The 21,209-nt window shown below is 43.8% G+C and overlaps 1 protein-coding gene across 2 annotated transcripts; it reads right to left on the bottom strand.

Moving 5' to 3' along the window:
• Nucleotides 1-5,830: 5,830 nt before the first annotated feature.
• LOC309331235 (neuropeptide FF receptor 1-like) lies at nucleotides 5,831-18,930 on the bottom strand. 2 transcript variants are annotated; one of them, XM_081843344.1, is made up of 5 exons: nucleotides 18,720-18,930; nucleotides 11,897-12,238; nucleotides 11,369-11,691; nucleotides 8,815-8,914; nucleotides 5,831-7,340 (listed from the first exon to the last, which is right to left on the bottom strand). In XM_081843344.1, the coding sequence occupies exons 3-5, from the start codon at nucleotides 11,664-11,666 to the stop codon at nucleotides 6,449-6,451; spliced, it is 1,290 nt and encodes a 429-aa protein (XP_081699470.1). In that variant the 5' UTR covers nucleotides 11,667-11,691; nucleotides 11,897-12,238; nucleotides 18,720-18,930; the 3' UTR covers nucleotides 5,831-6,448. The 2 variants fall into 2 exon arrangements, with proteins under 2 accessions (XP_081699470.1, XP_081699471.1); XM_081843345.1 differs by having other exon boundaries at nucleotides 12,070-12,238.
• Nucleotides 18,931-21,209: the final 2,279 nt, after the last annotated feature.

The following is a 21,209-nucleotide window of genomic DNA, read 5'->3' as shown; positions in this document are numbered from 1 at the left end:
GTCATGCTGGCCACATGACCCGGAAGCTGTACGCCGGCTCCCTTGGCCAGTAAAGCGAGATGAGCGCCGCAACCCCAGAGTCGGCCACGACTGGACCTAATGGTCAGGGGTCCCTTTACCTTTACCTTTTAGAACATAGAATCATAGAATCATAGAGTTGGAAGAGACCACAAGGGCCATCGAGTCCAACCCCCTGCCAAGCAGGAAACACCATCAGAGCACTCCTGACATATGGTTGTCAAGCCTCTGCTTAAAGACCTCCAAAGAAGGAGACTCCACCACACTCCTTGGCAGCAAATTCCACTGTCGAACAGCTCTTACTGTCAGGAAACACCTATGTAATTTCAAAAAGAAACCCGAACCTCAATCAGAGTAGAACCAATCATCCTTGCCACAAGTGCACCTTCCACTGACCACCTGCCTTGTGCTTTGCTTCAGTGGTGTAGCCTGGGGGGTGCCGGCTGCACAATTAGGGAGGCCATGAACCAGGCACCCGCCACAAAGATCCCCATTGCATGCCCATCATGCCCTGCCCAGCACGCGATCGACCACCTGGCAGAAGCAGGGACTGGCGAGCAGAGGAGAAGAGCACTCTCCCGCCCCGGCCACTGGCAAACAGCGCTATGCCCCTGCTTTGCTTCTGGTGCTAATGCTTCCCTTTCCGTAGGCACTAGCATAATCCTGTATTTGCCAATTTGTCAACAGGAAGAAATAAAGGAGGTTTTCAGCAAAGGCACAGACTCTTCTTATGCAACTCATGCTGAGGTTAGGGTGGCCCTCCAGGAGCATCCTAAATGCAACCAATTCCTGCACATCTGCTCCACAAAGCTTTTGTGCTCATTGCCCACTTCCTGGGGCTTCCAATGTCTCCTACTGCCAATTTTCAAGCAGCAAATGAGGTCCATAATTGCATGCATTTTTGACATAGACTTTTTGACAATAGCACAACGCAAGCCAGCAAGCCTATCAAAAATCTGTGGATGATGGAGACAGGAAGGTGGAAGAAAGTCATATGATACCCACCAACAGATTATCCATGGAAAATGGCAGAGTTATGCTGGAAAGCATAATGCCCCCCACCCAAGAATCTTGGGAAGTGTAGTCTGTTAAGGGGGCTTGAAATTGCAGCTCTGTGGGGGGTAAGCTATATTAATAATAGTAATAATACTAATAATACTAATAATTTGTTTCTTGTACCCCACCCTTTTGACTGGGCAGCTTCCACCAAAATATAAATGAACACAATGAAACATCAAACATTAAAAGTTTCCCAAAGCAGATGTCTACAAAAAGTCCTGTAATTGTTTTTCTCTTTGACATCTGATAGGAGGGCGTTCCATAGGGCGGACACCAAAACCTAGTAGGCCCTCTTACCTGGTTCCCGGTATCTTCACTTTTCCCAATGAGGGGACTGCCAGAAGGCCCTCGGAGCTGGACCTCAGTGTCTGGGCTGAGTGTTGAGGGTGGAGATGCTCCTTTAGGTATTCAGGACCGAAGAAGAAGAAGAAGAAGAAGAAGAAGAAGAAGAAGAAGAGGAGGAGGAGGAGGAGGAGGAGGAGTTTGGATTTGATATCCCACTTTATCACTACCCGAAGGAGTCTCAAAGTGGCTAACAATCTCCTTTCCCTTCCTCCCCCACAACAAACACTCTGTGAGGTGAGTGGGGCTGAGAGACTTCAAAGAAGTGTGACTGGCCCAAGGTCAACCAGCAGCTGCATGTGGAGGAGTGGAGGCGCGAATCCGGTTTACCAGATTACGAGTCTACCACTCTTAACCACTATACCACACTGGCCAGAGCGTGTGTACCACTCTGATGAGACAGTTCCCAGGGTTCTTGGGTGGGTCCACTTTAAATGCATGGTGTGTGCGCAGGCCCACACAATTTAATCCTGCTGACTGCAGTATGACTAAGGTCCTGAAAGTAGTATGGCTCACTCTCTCACCCTTTGCTCAAGGCTGAACTAGACACGACAGCCACAGCAAAATGTGAACAAATCTCCTTCAAACAGCAGCCATAGGGAGAAAGCATATTCCTGATTGGGACTGGAGGGGTAGGAGATAAACCCTTTCGTCTCAGTGCCATTTTTGCCCGTCAACCAAAGCTGATAGTCAAGACCTCTTTTCAAGCCATCCAAGCCAGTTGGCATCTCCACCACTGGAGGCAGCAAATTCTACCAATTCATTATGTGATGTATGAAAAAGAATTCAGGAACTTAGGAAGCTCCCTTGCACTGAGTCAGATTATTGGTCTAGCTAAGTATTGCCTACGCTGACTGATAGCAGATAGAGAGGCTTGGAGTGCCACATTTGAACCCTGAGCCTAAGGTCACTTCTCTCCCGCCCCCCCCCCCAGTCCACATTAGTTCATATTTCCCTTGAGCCGAATTTAACATGGATTAATTGCATGGCCAAAAAGCGAGTTTTCCTCGTTCTTTCTGTCTCTTACATGTCCACGGCTCTGATCCCAACACCCATCTCCCTCCCTCCCTCCCTCCCCTTGTTCAGAGTTCATTGATCAAGGGTGTGAATTTCAAGAAGACTCAGCACAAAAGGTAATCAGGCACATCCCTAAAGAGCTGTGGGCAGCAGAAGGAAGGAGTGGAGCCCAGAGGAGGAACTGATTTGCAGTGTGTCTGAAGCACCATTGGCATGATTAGGAACTGGCTGGAGCCAATTTCCTTTCACTTGAGTAACTAATGCAAGCTGATTAAGGCTTTGCAAGGGCATGCAACTCTCAAATCACTCTGAGGACAACTCTGACATTCGTATTTAAAACAAGAGGCCAAATCACATTTTCGCTGCGGAAAATTACTCCTGCTACAATTTAAACTCGCCGTTTTCTTTTTAACTGTTAACCACATTTTCTCTGTATTGTCAGGAGTTCAGCCTACACTTGAGTACGACCCTGGCAGAGACACATGCCCGACTGGCATGTTCTCTCCCTCCTGGTCTTTCATTCGGGAGCTTCAAAATCTTTCTTCTGCCTGAACATCACAGCGACCGATGCCAACCGACACCGGCACACTTAGGGATCCGCAGAGTTTGCACAATTGCGTAACAGACCTCAGCAACTCAGCATTTTGGCTAATCTACTTTATTTACATATAAACACACAAGGAGTGCTGCGACATGGCTCCCTCTCTCTCTAGCATCTGACAGAGAAAAAGAACAAAGGACAATAGTCCCACTTCACAGAACACAGTAACACAAACATCCTGTCTCCGTCACTTCCCACTCTGTGGAGTCAAAACATATACCGTCATATGATAGACAAAAATCCCATGACTGCAATCATGGAGCAGGAATTCTAACATGTATATCCCAGAACGCTCTCTCTCGCTGTCATCCTCTCTCTCTCTCTCTCTCTCACACACACACACACACACTTCACAGGCATCTCTGAATCCCTCTCACAATTCTCTCTCCCTCCTTTCTGGTTTCTACTCTATCAGTGGCGACTGTTGCTCATTGGGACTGGTGGGGGGGAGAGAGAGAGAAGGCAAGGAGCATACAGAACTGATGTTGCTATTGAACTGGCACAACTAAATGTTTGCTTCTGTAGATGCATATACACCATACATTTAAAGCTCCTTTTGCCAAATGGGGGGGGGGGAGAGAATCCTAGGAACTGTAGTTTACCCCTCACAGAGCTACAATTCCCAGTAACCTTAACACACTACAGTTCCCAGGATTCTTGTGCACTGTCTGCTTTAAGTGTGCATTAACTGTGTGGCCAGTAAAGTGAGATGAGCGCCGCAACCCCAGAGTCGTCCGCGACTGGACCTAATGGTCAGGGGTCCCTTTACCTTTATGTATGCAGCCATAGTTTTCAAAGCCCTAAATCCCATCTTCTTTCTCTTTGCCCATAAAAAACATCATCTTCTGAGGTCAAGTGAAACTCATAAAAGTGCAATGAAAATCTAAAAGGGATCTGTAGACAAATAATGAGGGGGGGAGGTGTTACTTATTCTAGCCAAACACAAACAAAACACGCAGGATATGCAATGAGATTTTGTACTCTTATTTTAATGAGTTACCAGCTACAGTTATGTCATGACTTGTAGACAGACACATATACACCCTTCAGTTGACAGAGTGTGAGGCACCCCCCATTCTATGAGATGAGAATGTCCAATTTCCATGTAATTATCAGCCCATCTTGCTAGGAATGATTTTTTTATTTATACGAATGAATTCTTTATATCCCACCTTTGTGCCATAGTCACAGTACAAATGAATACTGAAAAAGTATTAAACGATGCACTACAATAGCTAACAATATACTTCCCAAAATGGCATCAGATAAAAATATTGGCAGAGCATGTGCATTATAACAAGTGGACTATCTTCATTGCAGGTTTTTAAGCAGAGGTTGGATGGCCATCTGCCATGTATGATCTAGTTGTGATTTCTGCATTGCAGGGGGTTTGACTAGATGATCCTTGGGTCTCTACCATTCTATGATTCTATGATCTGTCTTGAGAAAGTTCCTCCTGACCTTCCCATCTGGGAGGATAAAATGAAGTTTGGGTAGTTCTGACACAAGTTCAGTGTGTGAGTTAAAATGTGGTTCATTGCATTCTCACAACTCCTTTTGCACAAGTGTGTGTGTGTGTTTGTACAAACATAATTTGGTGGGTACCATATTTGGGGCTGGCAAGATTGCATGCAAAACCTATCCAAGTATCCCCATTGCACCAGTATGAGCCTACAAGGACAACACCAGGGAGTTATCTTCGAAGACCATATGTCAAGGCTGAGACAGAGCCCAGGATGCCAGCTGGGAACGGGGTGCTGGACAACCAGTTTTCAGTGGTACAAGGGTCCCAGCCCCTTCCAGACAGCCATAGCCTCCAGTTCCTCGTACCTACGGGACCGCCTCTCCTGGTATGCCCCACAGAGAAACTTACGGTCTTCAAATAAAAACATCTTGAAGGTCCCAGGCCACAGAGAAGTTAGGCTGGCCTCAACTAGAGCCAGGGCTTTTTCGGCTGTGGCTCCGACCTGGTAGAACACTCTGTCACAAGAGACTAGGGCCATGCGGGACTTGACATCTTTCCGCAGGGCCTGCAAGGCAGAGCTGTTCCGCCAGGCTGATTCCCTCCCTCGGCAATCTTCGCAGAGCTCTGGCCCAATGGTGGCCAGGGGCTTGAATTTAATTAATTTTATAATGAATGATTTTAGAGTGTTGTTTGTGCTGTACTTTTGTACTGTTTTATTGTTGTTAGCCGCCCTGAGCCCAGCTTCGGCTGGGGAGGGCGGGATATAAATAAAATTTATTATTATTATTATTATTATTATTATTATTATTATTATTATTCCCTTTACTCTATCTTCCCTGTGTTGTAGACTGTACAAGTAACTGAGATTCTTCCTTGGAAACATGAAAGCACAGTGTTGTTCTTGACATTGCTAAGCAATGGCACTAAGGTTACCACAACATGCACCTCTTAACTTCTTCACACAACAATAGCCACTTTCATTCTTTTGAATACTCTCCATTGAAAGTTGTTGTTTTTTCTCTGAAAGTTGCTCAGATGTTTACACCTGTGCATATAAATGACCACTTGTTTTATTTACTGCAAATTTGTGCTCTGTTGACCCCTGCTCAAAATCCTTTCAATATCTAGCAACATCTCTGGTGTTATACACTTGGTATCTGAATGTCCAAAACCGGGCAGAAAAATATTTGCAAAACCACTTGGACTACTATCCTGCAGCTCATCATACCACTAGGGTGGCACTTGAATTCCGAATGAAGCCCCCATCACACAGTGACAGAAAAGTCCACCAATGCAGATGTACCGCCAGCAATGCTTTCATGTCCATAGGGGGGTTAAAAAATGACATATCAGGGCATATCAGGGCAGATGAGAAGAGCTTGAATGTTCTGTATCCAAATCCTCCTTTTTCATCCAATATGCACCCAGGAAGAGTAGAAAAGAATGCCAGACTTGAAGCTAGAAGGCTGCGTACATATTGTACCTTTAAGTGCACTTTCAAAGCACTTTCTTTCCCTCAAAGAATTATGGGCACTGTTGTTTACCCCTCACAGAACTGACAATTCCCAGCAACCCTTAAAAACTACAATGCCTGGAATTCCTTGAGAGAAAGAATGTGCTTTCAATATGCTTTAAAGGTATGTACGTAGAAAGAAAAATAAAACAACAGGCTGAACAGGGGAAATAATAAATGAAAAATTCTGTTCTCTTTTTAAATCCATATTTGTTTGGGCTTCCAATACAGGATTTGGGGGCAGGCAAGGGAAGTCAAACTCCCTCCATATGTTTTTTTTCTTTCTAATGATTGTAGAAAGAACTGCCACAACATGCTCAGTTCACAGAAAATACAAATGAGTGGCCACCCAAATATCCCCATCCATTCATGTGAGGCAAATGCAGTTGCAGGAACGGAATGATCCCAGAAAAATCTGCTGACTCAACCCTCCTCAGGCATCCCAAGCTTTGCAAACCTTGCTCAGGGGTGTGATGTCATTGACATCCTGCAGCAGTATTCCTGGTCCTTGTCCCTGGCCATGTCCAGCCTGTGGGCCACAAGGAGCTTGAGGGGGCAGGTTCTTCAAGCACATTGAATCGGAGGACTCCCCATCAGTGAAGATTTTATTCCGGGTACCAAAGCCACTGGTGCTGACGGTTGTGCGCTCGGCATAGACCCCTTGATGGACCATTTCATCAGAGCAGGTCTGGAGTTTGAAGGCTGCCTGGAAGCCCTTCTTGAAGTTCTCATTGAAGTAGCCATAGATGATGGGGTTGACGCTACTGTTGGAGAAAGCCAGCCAGTGCGCAAAGGGGAAAACATAACTCGCAAGGAGATTTATGTGCTGCTCATCCAGCTTGGCATAGTCCGTGAGCAGCATTAGTGTCCACAGAGGTAACCAGGAGAGCATGAAGAGCAGAGCCACGAGCACAAGCATTTTGATGACCTTCACCTTCCTTCTAGAAACTGCCATGTTGCACTGACCTTTGTGAACTACCTCGTGCTGACTCACTGGGCCTGAGGACCTGTACAGCTTGAGCCCAATTCGGCCATACATGAATGTGATGAGGGTCAGCGGGACAACATAGATGTGGGCAAAAAGCACAGTGGTGTAGACTTTGCGCATTTCACTATTGGGCCAAGCCTCGTAGCATGAATACAAGGGGTAGGTCATGCTCTGATTGCCATTGTATACCGTGTAGCTGTCCTCCTGCTGAGCCACTGTGAGCTTGATAGCAGAGGGACACATGATGGTAATAGCCAGTACCCAGATGATAGCAATGGTATTGAGTGCCTGGAAGAGGCTGAGTTTGGATTTAAATGGGTAGACAATGCAGCGGAACCTGCAGAGGAAAAAGGGAGGAAGAATACAAGTAGGGGAATGACTACTATGCAAGAAGGGAGGAACATAAAATATATGCTTTCTATCTGGCCAAAATGGGCCATTCTGAGGGGCAAGGAAATAAAGAGGCTAAGCTGGCCTCAACCACCATAATTTAATATTATTTGTTTATTATTTGCATTTATAGACAGCTTCCTGTCTGAGATATCAAAGTGGTTTGCACTAGGTAAATAAGTATAAATGCAGATTTACACTAGGTAAATAAATTTAATGCAGAAAAGACTTTGCAAAACAAATATTCATACATAAACACGCTATTTATATCAATGAAATCGGAGAGCATTACAAGGCAGCATAATGTAAAATTTCAACCCACATGTCTCATTCACCATCCATTCTATGCAACCTCAACACTCATTCGCTACCTCAAACATTATCTCTAGCCCCCAACCGCTCATGCTCAAAAAGATTAACCTACATGCAAAGGATATAGTGGATGAATCCTCTAATCCAGTCTTCACCAATCTGATGTCCTCCAGATCTGTGCTGGCTGGGGGCTAATGGAAGTTCACAACTGCTAGAGGGTACCATGTTAATGAAATGAGGTACCATGGAGTGTTGATCAGATGATTGGGCAAATGAATGCATTGACCTTCAGCACAGATGAATGAATACATTTTATTCCGTAGATGGGGTGCCACCACAAGTTCCCATCTCACAAGGTCTCATCCCGCATCATAGCTTGTCACTGGCACTTTCCTTCTCAGTCCTGCAGCTTTATAAGCTCCTTGACACTGTGCCCAACATGAGGATGGAGCAAGTGGGGAAGACCTGCTATTTTGCTGTCAGTCATGCAACTATTTAAAACACAGGAGGATTGCTGTCACAATAAATTTGGCAGTCCCAAACACCTATAGTTCCTTTAAGTGGAAACACTTAGCATCATTTGGCCTCAGGATAAGACTCTGACCAGGAAGGGGCCAAGCAAATACCCTTTTATCAGGACTCAAGGTCTTCAGCACCCACTAAGCCTCCCTCACCACAGCTCACAGATTGTCTGGTCACTGCTGCTGGGGTGGATGACACACTCGGTGATTGCATGGGACAAGTGACAGTCCCCATGGACAGGTCATATGGGTGAGCTGACCCAGTCCTATCCACTGAACTGAGAACAGACACCTCATAACACATTAAGCATCTGACCTATGGAACTTGGCTCATTTGTTTGAAAGAAGGGTGATGGGCATCAGTTTCCTCCTTCCTTGGCCCCAAATGCATGGGAACTGAGCTTGATCTCACAGCAAACCTGTGTGCTCTCCCTTTCTGGCAAGAGTGGGGAACCGGTGGCCCTCCAGATGTTGCTAGACTCCGACTCCCATCATCCCTTTCTTCTGGTCATGCTGGCTGGGGCTGTTGGGAGCTGGAGTTCAACATCTGCTCCCCATTCCTGCTTTAGGACCTCACCTTCTTCTTACCTTTCCACAGCGATTGCCACCAGAGTGAAGACAGATGACGAAACAGACATGCCCTGCACCAGGCCACTCATCTTGCAGACGCTATTGCTGAAAGGCCATCCTAGGAGGAAGCAAGCAGTTGGGGGCCATGAGACAGAGTTCAGCAGACATTAGAGAGAGGCTAGTTTTACCAGCTGATTCTATCTATTTAACATGCAGGTGGTCTCTCTCCACTGTGAAAATCTCGTCACCAATACATCTCCAGCATGGCTCAGCTGCTTTTCAAAAAGTGAGAAGCAGCTTAGAGGAGGTTATGACTTGCACAGCAGCAGGAGAGAATGATGCTTAATCTTTTCCCTGCTGACCATTTAGAAAAAAGGACAGGCAAGAGACAACATGGTAGAGGTGTAAAAAAATATGCATGGCATCAAGAAAGTGGATAGAGAAAAGTTTTTTCCTTTCATAACCCTCGTGGACTCCATGCAGCTGAATGTTGAAGCATTCATGGCAGACAAAAATAAGGACTTCTTCGCAATGTGCATAGCCAAAAACTATGGAAATTCACTCACACAATGGCCACTAACTTTGATGGCTTTCAAAGAGGATTATGTTATTTTGTGTTTTTATATTGTGATTTTATGTTGTAACCGCCTTGAGCCCTGCGGGTATAGGGCAATATGCAAATTTAATAAATAATAATAAATAATACTATTATTCTCTACTCAAAGTCCCATCCTTCCAAGCTGCTTTCTGTTTTATCATGATGTCAAGTCAACATTCAGCATGAAAGTGAGGGTTGTATGAATCAGCCCTTACACCATCATCATCACTATCATTAATAATAATTACATTTCTAAACCACCTTTCATTGTGTTATGGGGTTGGATCAAGGCCAACTGGGTTGTGGCCAACTAAGCTCTATGTAGAGTAGACCCATTAAACCTGTGTCATGTGCATTAATTTCAGTGGGTCTTCTCTGAGTGTGACTAATATTGGATACAAGTTACCCATTGAAATTAGTTTCATTTGGAATAAATGGGGCTGAATTTAAGCCCTGACTAACCTTGCCCCCTTGAATTCAGTGGGAGGTAAGTGCAACCAACTTAGCAGGGGTCAAGTACATGATCTGGGAACATTTCCCTCTTTCCCCATAAGAACATAAGAAGCCACCCCAAGGTGGCTATCACCTATGGAAGCGAAGGCTCTGAAAAAACTCAATATGGAGGCCAATTGGCCAAAATATTGGGAAATGTTGAAACAGGAGGGTGATAAACTGAAATTGCAGAGTTTTGAGAAACTAAAAGATAAAGTGCGAGATTGGCTTCATTATTTTCAAATAAGGGAGGCCTACAATTTGGACAAAAAAAATGGTTCCCAGGTGGAAAAATCAAAATTGGAAACAGAACTGCTAGAACCCAAAACTAAGATATTATCAAGAATGTATAACTTGCTGTTGAAATGGAATACTCAGGATGAAACAGTAAAATCTGCTATGATCAAATGGGCACAAGATGTTGGACATAACATTATGTTTGCTGACTGGGAACAGTTGTGGACCACAGGTATTAAATTTACGGCATGTAATGCCTTACGAGAGAATATTATGAAAATGATATACAGGTGGTACATGACACCAATCAAGCTTGCAAAAATTTATCATTTGCCCGATAATAAATGCTGGAAATGTAAAGAGACCGAAGGTACATTCTTTCACCTTTGGTGGACGTGCCCAAGGATTAAGGCTTTCTGGGAGATGATTTATAATGAAATGAAAAAGGTATTTAAATATACCTTCCTGAAGAAACCAGAGGCCTTTCTCCTGGGCATGTTCGGCCAACTGGTGCCAAAGAAGGATAGAACTTTCTTTATGTATGCCACAGCAGCAGCAAGAATACTTATCGCAAAGTATTGGAAGACACAAGATCTACCCACTCTGGAAGAATGGCAGATGAAAGTAATGGACTATATGGAATTGGCGGAAATGACTGGCAGAATCCGAGACCAAGGAGAAGAGTTGGTGGAAGAAGATTGGAAGAAATTTAAAGACTATTTACAGAAACACTGTAAAATTATTGAATGTTAAAATGATGTTGGAATGAAACGAAGCGGTCTTAGTGATAAGGTTAAAAGGAATATGTAAAAATTGATTGATATTAGATGAAAATTTGAAGTTATAATAAATGAAGATAAAGAACTAAGAGAAAATAAAGAGGGTATGGATTTGCTGAACTAACTATTTGAATTGAAATACAAAAAAGGGAGGTGCGAGGAAGTCATGAAAATAAGTAAATGAACTGTAAGATATAGAAAGAGGGATTTGTTTTTGTTTTTTTATGTCTGTACTTTTTGTGTTTTCTTTGTATCATTTTTGTAACTTTTTTTCTTGTTGAAGCTTCAATAAATACTATTTAAAAAAAAGAAAGAACATAAGAAGCCAAAGGTCCATGTAACCCACAGCAAACCAGGTGCTTCTGGGAAGACTGCAGGGGGCCATGAAGGTGAATTTTTCCCCAGAAACCAAGAGGCTGAGCTTAGCCATCCTATGCCCCGCCACCACCACCACCTTTTGGCTTACCTGTGATCAAATTGTCAACTAGTGTGGTAGGAATACAGAAGATGCCCACCAGCAGATCACTGATGGCCAGGTTGAGGATGAACAGGTTGGTGACTGTCCTCATCCGGCTATTTTTCAGTACAATGAAACAAACCAGGCTGTTCCCAGCCATGCACAAGGCAAAGATGAACAGGTAAGCGACAATGTAGATGGCGGCAACAGGTGGTGAGTGAGAGTAGTATGGGGCATAAGTCATGTTCCTTTTGGCATTTCCCAAGGAGTAGGTTGTTTGGTTAGTGCTGCCTTCAGGGGTCTCCATAGTGTGGCAAGAATTTGGCTCTCACCTGGGAAATACAAAAGAGAAATCACAAGTTAACGTGGATGGTTTGAATAAGGGGAACCTTTCAGGTACAAAATTAGGATGCACCTGCTGGTGCTACTATTATGAAAGGGCTCTGCTTCAGCGTTTTCATTGCTGAAACAACTGTGTTTCCCAGAGCATAGGCAACGTCCTGCCCTGGGGCCAAACCATACATTGTCCCATTTTACCTTGTTTCCAGCTTAAACCTCCCCTTGTTTGGCTGAGCCCTGCCACTCTGCAGAGCAGAACATCAGTTGCTTTAGGCTTTTCACACCTGATGTTGAAAAGGCTGCACCAGAGACATACACATACGTAGGGAGCCCATTATGTCACTTCCTGTTTTGCCCATCCCATCCAACACCTGATGAGGCTCCTTCTCTTTCTCCAGAGGGGATAACTGCAGAGCAGTGCTTTCTGGGTGCTTGCAGGCATGCAGATCAGTTGCAGGTCTTCTACTGCGATTGCTGCAGGGAAGCGTCATCTTCTCCACAACCTGTGTGCCATCTTGAAGAAGAATGGCCTTGTTGCAGCTAAAAACAAACAAACAAACACAACAACATTGTGCCCAAATCCACCTTGTTATTCTGTCAGCAATGCATCTGAAAACTGCAGACATGAGAGAGGTGCCCCTGGGTAAGAAACCTGCCAGATTGCAGACAAATAGGCCCAGGGACTTTTAAGCACCTTTGAAGTTGATGTTTGGGTGGCAAGACCTAAAAGGGATTCACTTTCTGGATGAAAGCATTCAACTCATACTGCTCCATAGCAATCCTGCATCACCTCTGACAAGCCCCTAATTCCCCCTGAATCCCTCTGGATCTACTGTGCACCTCTGCTTTTTATTATTAAATATTAAACTATGACGTTCATTTAATTGCTTATTGTAACCAGCCCGTGTATTGATGGAAGTCAATATATAAACATTTTAATGAATAATTAAAAGCAAACAAAAACGTAAATAGGCCTAATGTTTTTGGTAATAGGTTTTTCAGATTTACACCACCCAGGACTGGCTCTAGGTTTAACAGTGCAGTGGGCAAAGCATCCTCTGGTGCAGTGTTTCCCAACCTTGGGCCTCCAGCTGTTTTTGAACTACAATTCCCATCATCCCTGACCACTGGTCTTGCTAGCTAGGGATGATGGGAGTTGTAGGCCAAAAACATCTGGAGGCCCAAGGTTGGGAAACACTGCTCTGGTGAACCCCTTACTCTGTTGGTGGCTCCTCACAAGCTTACCGGGTAGTAGCAATGGGCACAGTAGCACTTCAAGCAGCACTGAGTGGCTGGGAGCTGCCATTTTAATTTCTCATAATTCCTCCAAAGTGATGCTGCATTGGGGTCATTCTTGGAAATCAACATGGCACCCAGCCACTCTGAGGATTAGGCCATATAGCGCGAACGAGCCCCCAGAGCGAATGTGAGGAAATGGCCCTGCTTCAGCAAGTTGAGCCCTGCCAGCTGTCCGAGGAGCTGACCCCACCGCTGACACTGACCCAGGAAGCAGTGCAAATGGGGCAGTGGTTTTTCTGAGAGCTTCTACTGCTGTGATGTTTAAATGGTTCCTGAAGACAGAGGCTGCATTCTCTGAGGCACTTGCAGGAAACCTGCCACGATATGGACAGCTTAATTTGGAATGCAATGAAATAAGGTAAACAGCTTTTTAATCACCAGGCAAGACATTAATGAGAAAAACAAGAACAAGAGGAAAGGCACCCAGGAGTGAAGACTTAATGCCCACCACAACTGGCATTCCATTGCTGCTCTATTTGTCTAATTAGCTTAAGTACCTAATGAAAGCAACCGGTCTACAATTATCTGGGGGTGGGTGCCATTCAGTCTTGTAATTATTCTCCTGTTTAATAAGCAGGTGTCAAAAGGAAGGGAAGGGAAGGGAAGGGAAGGGAAGGGAAGGGAAAAGGGAAGGGAAGGGAAAAGGGAAGGGAAGGGAAAAGGGAAGGGAAGGGAAGGGAAAAGGGAAGGGAAGGGAAAAGGGAAGGGAAGGGAAAAGGGAAGGGAAGGAAAAAGGGAAGGGAAGGGAAAAGGAAAGGAAAGGGAAAAGGAAAGGAAAGGAAAAAGGAAAGGAAAGGAAAGGAAAAAGGAAAGGAAAGGAAAAAGGAAAAAGGAAAGGAAAAAGGAAAGGAAAGGAAAAAGGAAAGGAAAGGAAAAAGGAAAGGAAAGGAAAAAGGAAAGGAAAGGAAAGGAAAAAGGAAAGGAAAGGAAAAAGGAAAGGAAAGGAAAAAGGAAAAAGGAAAGGAAAAAGGAAAAAGGAAAGGAAAGGAAAAAGGAAAGGAAAGGAAAGGAAAGGAAAGGAAAGGAAAGGAAAGGAAGAAAGATCAGATCTCCCCATCACATTTTCCAGGTATAGAAAAACACATCTTTGTCAAAGGAGTGCTCTTTCTCAGCGGTCAGTCACTTTCTCAGTATTTCAAGGGAAACTAATTTTTGCAAGTGCACAAAAGCTTCTCTCCAGCAACCAAGTGCACTTTCCTCTTCCTCAAGTCTGAACACAGGAGGCTAAGATGAAGCAGGAGCATATAGAAGAATCAAAAGTCTTGTTCTTCTGGCAATATAAGCATTTACCAAGAAGCCTGTACTTCTGCGACCTATAGGGCAAGGTGAAAAGACCAGATATTCTATTAAGATAGGGCTGTCTGAATGCCAGCTGCTGCCCCCACTCCAGATTTTGAACCTAAAAACCTGAATTCCATGTCAAGGAAGCGCATGTTCTGAGATCAGAAAATGATTAAGCATGGATAGATTTGCTTATTTAACATAATGTTGTTTTGCTCAGGCTGTTTATTAAGCAGATGTCTTGCTGAGCTGATTTGAATTGTCTCTTAATTGCTTTGTACTGTACTCTTGAATCTATTATAAACCATCAAGGCATCAGTTTGATTGAATAGCAGGGTACAGATCTTTAAAACCAACCAAACAAGCATTTAATTACTCCAATATTTTGTGCGATAGGATAGAATGAAATAGAAGGAAGGCTTTAGAGATAGAAGTATCATAGAGTTGTAGTCAGTTAAGATTGACTCAGAGTAAGCCTATTGAAATTGATGGATATAATTTAGTCATCTCTATTTCACCTCAGTGGGTCTACTCTGAATATGACTAGTGTTGGAGGCAACCCATAATAATAAACCCCAATCAATTCCATGTTTTGCCTTAGATTTTTGAAATGCATTGACTGCTCTTTAAGCAAAGTCAGTGCTTTTCTGTGTGATCTCTGTATTTCTTGTAAGCAAGTAAGATGTTGCAGCAAACCTAGACATTGTGTAAATGCAAGCAGTTCCATCACAGACTCTAAAAGGCAGACCCCAAGCCTATCACAATCGCACTGAGGAAACTGATGGCAACATTTCACGTGCATGTACCCGTGGCTGAGTGACAGCCAGAAACCTAAACAACTATTCTACACGATCTTCTGCAACATTGCCAATGACCCTTTAGCACACCTCTGAATGATGCACCAGATCATTGATCTCTGCGTTCCAAGGAACTCTAAGAGTATGCCTGGAATTTTGGGGTGAGAGCTTGCAGCCTGCTCCTCATGACACGATATGTTTGTTTTATTATCCCTGTATGTTTCCAGTGGGAAGGAAATTGGGGTTTTTTCTGACTCCATAGTGCAACACCACAAGGAATGTGGTACACGGTTCTGGTTACAGCAAATAGACATGAATATTGTCCAACTGGAGGTGCAGAAAAAGACAACCTCAGATACAGCTTATCCCACCCACCTGCCAAAATCCCTTGTGCAGTGATTCCCAAGCACCTAAAATCCAGCTGGGAACCTTGTGCACCTAAACAAGGCAGGATTGGCATCCAGGGATGTCAGTCCTGCTTTCTGTCTGGTTTGGGTAATGTCTGCTGATTAATAGCCGGGTGTGGTTTCAGGAAAACGGGCTCATGGGCCTAAATGGAACCACTGGCAGGTCAACATTGGCCTGTTGACCTCATGCTCACTCCCCCTGCACTAGGACAACAGAGCCCTTCATTCCACTTCAATTGTGCAAACCTAAATTTCTGGTCCCCTTCATGGAACACTGTCTTGTTGTGGCAAAGGGGCTTGAATAACTCCAAGAAACTATGAGCTATGCCGTGCAGGGCCACCCAAGACAGACAGGTCATAGCAGAGAGTTTAGAGGTCCAAAGTCACAAGGTGGTTAGATTGGTCTCAACTAGAACCAGGGCCTTTTCAGTACTGGCCCCGATGTGGTGGAACGCTCTGTCACAAGAGACTAGGGCCCTGTGGGACTTGACATCTTTCCACAGGGCCTGCAAGACAGAGCTGTTCTGCTTGGCCTTTGGTTTGGACTTAGTCTGACCCTTATGTTTCCCTCCCCTTATGGTTTTGATCTATGGGCTACTTTTAAAATGAGGCTGCATTTTAAATTGCATTTTAACCTGTGCTTTAAATTGGGGTTTTTTCCTCATTATGTTTTTACTGTAATTTTTACTGTTGTTAGCCACCCTGAGCATGGCTCTGGCCGGGGAGAGTGGGGTATAAATTATTATTATTATTATTATTATTATTATTATTATTATTATTATTAGACTAAATGTGATCCACCTGGAGAAGGAACTGGCAAACCACTCCAGTATTTTGCCAGGAAAACTCCATGGACATAAAAAAGGGAAAGCTTTGAGAAGAAAGTGAGAGTTTCCAAGGCATGCTCTGGTTCATGGGGTCAAGGAGAGTCGAACACGACTAAGATGACTAAACAACAAAATTTCAGGTATGTCCTGTAATCCTTCCTGAAGAATAGCAACAGTCTGGAGGCACCTTTGGTAAAGTAGGTTTGCAGATGGCTTGAGGTGGGTTTCCTGACTTTAGGTTGGTACCTTATCCTCACCCTTTATGGCAGAGCTCCAACCTAGCCACATTCACACATGCCTTGGCAGTGTCCAGATGAGGTCCCCGCATTGCCTTTGAAGAGCCTCCAGAAATGCTGCCTGGCCCCAAAAGGCAGCTGCAAGAGTCTTATCAGTGACTCATCATTTGGAGCACATTTTATACCATTGATTTATTTTTATTTGTGTCAAGATTTATATTGCGACTAATCACTGAAGCCTCAGGGTGGCTAACAAAGATAAATATTTTAAAAACCTGAAACAAAGCAACAGCAGGATTGGAAGCCCTGTAAACAACAACAAAATAGCAGATAAAGCACCAAACCAAAGCAGCCAAGGCACTAATTCAAGGGGGGGAAGGAAACAAGTGCTAAAAGCAATCAGATGTCATACAAGGCAGAAACTGAGCTATTGAGGACCCAGGCCCTGAATTTGTATTTGCTGCCAGCTCTCCAGCTTCAAGCATCAGGGATATTTTTTTTTTTTAATGGTTCCAGTGGGTGGGTGCAAAGTTCCTAAGTGCTATAAAAGTCTGAGAGCAGACATAAGGCAGCAGTGCAGGGGTGAGGGATCAGTAGTCCTCCATGTGCTTTTGGACTCCATCTCCCATCGTCCCTTACCGCTGGCAATGCAGGCTGGGGCCAATGGGAGTTGAAGTCCCAGCAACATCTGGAGGGTCACAGGTGCCTCATGTCTGATGTAGTGGATAAAGGTAAGTTGTCAGGTAGGGTGGGGAGCCCTTGACTGAAATCTCTCCTATCCCCTAGCCATGAACTAACTAACAGCAACTTCCCAGGATGCAGAGATGCAGGCAAAAGCCATTCTCGCCAGTAAGTACCATGGAAGCTCAGTGTTGTTGACTGGCTAGATGATCCAGGTGCAGGCTGCTGATGTTGACACAGTGGCTAGGCAGTCAGAAACTGCATCCTTCCAGTTCTGAGGTTTCTTCCTCACTCCATGGGCATTCTTGAAGGATCATAAGTATGGGTATAAATTTCCTTTCTGCTCATTTATTTGCCCTTCCTCAAGTACCAGATTTCCTAGAATAGGCCACTGCTGCAATAGATCAGCCACTAAGGCTACATCCATATGATCTGTTGATGGGTGATTTACACTTAATTGTTTGCACAAGTTTGCAGGGAGGGCAGGCAATGTCAGATATTTGCTGAGCATTCAAGCTGATTTGTTTGTGTTGAAGTTATATGATTTTGCATAAGGCAAGTGTTATTCCACATTTTCTAGTTTATTTTCCCTTTCGGGAGTGTGGTTTGTTGCACAAGAGCACCAAGCCAACTTTAACTGAATTTGCTGGTATGTGATAGAATCTCACCCTGAAAGAGCGACAGTCTGAAAGTCTCTGCCCACCTGCAATATGCGGATTCTAATGCTGATCTGTCCTATAGGGGTGTTGTAAGGATTGTTAAGACAATGATTGCAAAGCACTATGAATAAGTGTGCAGAGTTAATTTTCCTTCTTACTGAGTAATTCCAGCATAGTCCCATACATCTGATATTAAAAATGGGGCTTACTTGGCAGATCCATTCCGCTCTTTACCCCAGCTACTCCTTCATTTCCTCCATTGATCCCTCCATGTTCCATTTTAGACTGTAAGCTCCTTGATCACCACCTATCCTCTTATATTCTGTAAAGCACCATTCACATGGCTAGAGTATGACAATAACAGGGATGGTGCTGATGCTGTAACAGAGCCCTGGATTCAGCCATAAACAAATAAACAATATGAGTGAGCTCTCTTTAAAAAAGAAAATAACCATTAAAGTGTGTTCTCTATCCAACCCACGAATTGGTCTAAAGCAGCCCTACATTGATCTGAAAATGTGTTTCATGGTCCATGGAATGGGATTTACCCAAGGCTGGGGGAAGAAGGGAATTGTAGAAACTAAAGACTGGCTGTTATATCCCAAAGGTATGAGAGTAGGCAAAAACAGTTAATGAAGCCAAGGAATATACCATACACTCCCTGTATATAAATAATACAAGGTTTGTTGTCCCCTTTCCTTCTTCTTTGCTTCTCAAGAGACAACTGTTAATTTTGCATCACTTTCAACAACTACTCATCTGCAAGACAGACCCAATTTTCCTGACATGAAATGTAAAATTTAGAATTTATTTCCACAACATTTCCCCCCTTACCTGCATCCTGCAGTGATCTAGGGATCTTCCTTTGTGGCTGGCAGAGAGAGGAATCAACTTTGCTTCTAACATTCTATGCTTCCATCACTGGAACAACAGATAGGTTTAAACAAACAGCAGCAGCAGCAGCAGCAGGGATCTAATCATGCCTAGTCTGTTTTAGTCAAGAGAAGAACAGTCTGGAGACAGAAGGAGGTGCTGTGCTCCCAGCTCCCATGGCTATCTAATCCACCTCAGCTCCGACTGAATACAAGAGAATATACAGTCCCTTTATAATAAAAGGCAAGAACAGTGATGTCACTAAGAAGCTTCATAACACATATGTGCAAAAGGGAAACATTGATACTACTGCACTGTACCTTGCTTTCCATTCACAAAAAATAGTATTTGTTGCATTGTTGTTGTTGACATTATTTGGTACAGCCAATTCCTCACTTTTCTTCTTCCCCTGCTTTCTTTAAACATATTGCAAGCCTGAACCCTTCCTTTATTTTTTTTAATTTGGAAGGCTCTCCTCAAATGGAATCCAGCCCTCATACTTAAAAAGGGCCCCACCCCTAATATAAAATAACAGCATAAAATCATAATACATCAAGCAATGCATCACCAAACTGCTAGGCAACCCCAATACAGATGATAGTTAGCATGAATCAAATGCCTCCATAAAGAGGCAGGTCTTAGCTTGGCACTGAAATGAGACTGCTGTCGGTGCACTGTTAGCATCAGCAGATGGGACACCCACTTCAGTTTTGACATTGCCGTGATTTGAGAACTGATCTGCAGCATGTGCAAAGTGTGCCATTTATGGTTTTGTTTCACAGCTGAAACCAAAATTTTGCTCTGTTAAAACAGTAAATCCATTTAGCCTCTCTCACAGGAGCCAACTCCTAGGGGCCAAGGTCCCTTGTCCTCCCCCCAATAAAATATTTAAGGCCCCCCCCCACATTAAAGGGCACTGCCATTCAGATGGTGTGTGTGCACACCATGTCTTGTGATTGATTCTTCACCCCACCACCACCACCACAAAAAAATTATTCAGGTTGCCACCCCTGGCCTCCCTGAAACTGCTTGCTGCCATTCTACCCTGCAAAACTGAATCCAGACAGAAAGTGTGTTCCACATTCCATTAACGTCAATAAAAAGGTTCACATGCTCATCTTTTGGCATTGCAGCCTAGCATCTCTAAGCATACCTGCAGTCCTAAGTAAGTTTGTCCCAACCAAGTTGCACTGATTTTAGCGAGACTCTATCCCTGTGAAAAAGTAGGGCTGCAGGAACAAATATAGTAGTTTGTTCTTTGTCATATACACCCAGTCCTTTAAGATACAAAAATAAATGTAATATTAACATAAAGCACCAATAAATAAAGGATATTAAACCAGGTTGGTTGTAAAGGAAAAATGAGGAGGGAGGGGTAAAACCATTTACGGGCCCCTTCAGGTGTTTATTGACTATTCCTCCTGTTTTTCTTGCACCAAGGTTACACTTCGGTTAAATTATGTCTGGTCCTTATTGAGCATTCATCCTGATTTTATTATGAAGAGGTTATATGACAATGAACATTCACCCTGATTTGCCAGTGCAGTGCTTAACACATTTTCCCATTAATCATTTGTCCCCACCCCACACTTTTCAAGGTAATTCCTCATCACTTTCCAAACCACCAAGGGTCAATTTCGCCTTTTAAAATACGTATTTCTTATTCTCTCATTGTGAAAGTCTAAAGTTCCAGTATGTGCTTGAATCCCTCCCACAAAATACTGACAGTGTGGAAGCATAGTCAAATAGCAGAAGAGGCAGAAAGTGCTTAGCACAAATGTTAAACGTTTTACAAGCTTCTTGGGCTCTGTCCAGGGTCCTGAAAGGCTAACCACTCTTATTCTAGGGAATCCTGAGCCTGACTCACTCCTTTCTGCCCTCTGCCCCAGAGTATTTACCAGATCTACACCCTCCTAACGTACCTGCAGGTTCTGCATCATCAGGAGTGGACAAATGCAACTTTCAACTCTCTTCAAAACTATTATCAGGCTAATGGGAGTTGTAGTCCAGCAACACCTGGAAGATACAATTTGGGCTACTTTTCCAGTCCTTCTAAAAATGCATATACAGTAGTGAATAGACAGAAAGAGATTATGCCTGCAGTCTCTGCAATCTCCACCATTAATTAACTTTCTGTGCAGAGAATCTACAGATAAGCAGGCTGTATGCAGCTGAGATTCCTTCCAAAAGCAAAGTCTCACAGTTACACAGCAAGAGAGAGACAAATGGCATAGCTTCTGTGCATACTAAACAAATCATTTAAGGGACAAAGACAGCTGGCATGATCTTTCTTCACATGTTTACTTTCAGAAATTCTGGAAAAGACTAAATTCTATAATGAATTAACTCTATAAGACAGAGATATCCCTGCTTCTCAAGACAAACAATGCTGCAAACTGAAGTTCTGATACCAAATAGACACCAGGTGTTCACAGTGCATAAACAAAGCAG

The sequence above is a fragment of the Podarcis erhardii genome (genome assembly GCF_964252035.2).
Source record: "Podarcis erhardii genome assembly, chromosome: 16".
NCBI classification, from domain to species: Eukaryota; Metazoa; Chordata; class Lepidosauria; order Squamata; family Lacertidae; genus Podarcis; species Podarcis erhardii.
The sequence above is the reverse complement of the archived record's forward strand: the minus strand, read 5'-3'. Positions and strand labels throughout refer to the sequence as shown.

Coding starts and splice junctions, on each gene's coding strand:
- LOC309331235 (XM_081843344.1), bottom strand. CDS start 11,666: ATGGAGACCCCTGAAGGCAGCACTAACCAAACAACCTACTCCTTGGGA. Junction 8,915..11,368: donor AGTTGACAATTTGATCACAG/GTAAGCCAAAAG, acceptor GCTTCCTCCTAG/GATGGCCTTTCAGCAATAGC. Junction 7,341..8,814: donor GTGGCAATCGCTGTGGAAAG/GTAAGAAGAAGG, acceptor TTTCCTCTGCAG/GTTCCGCTGCATTGTCTACC.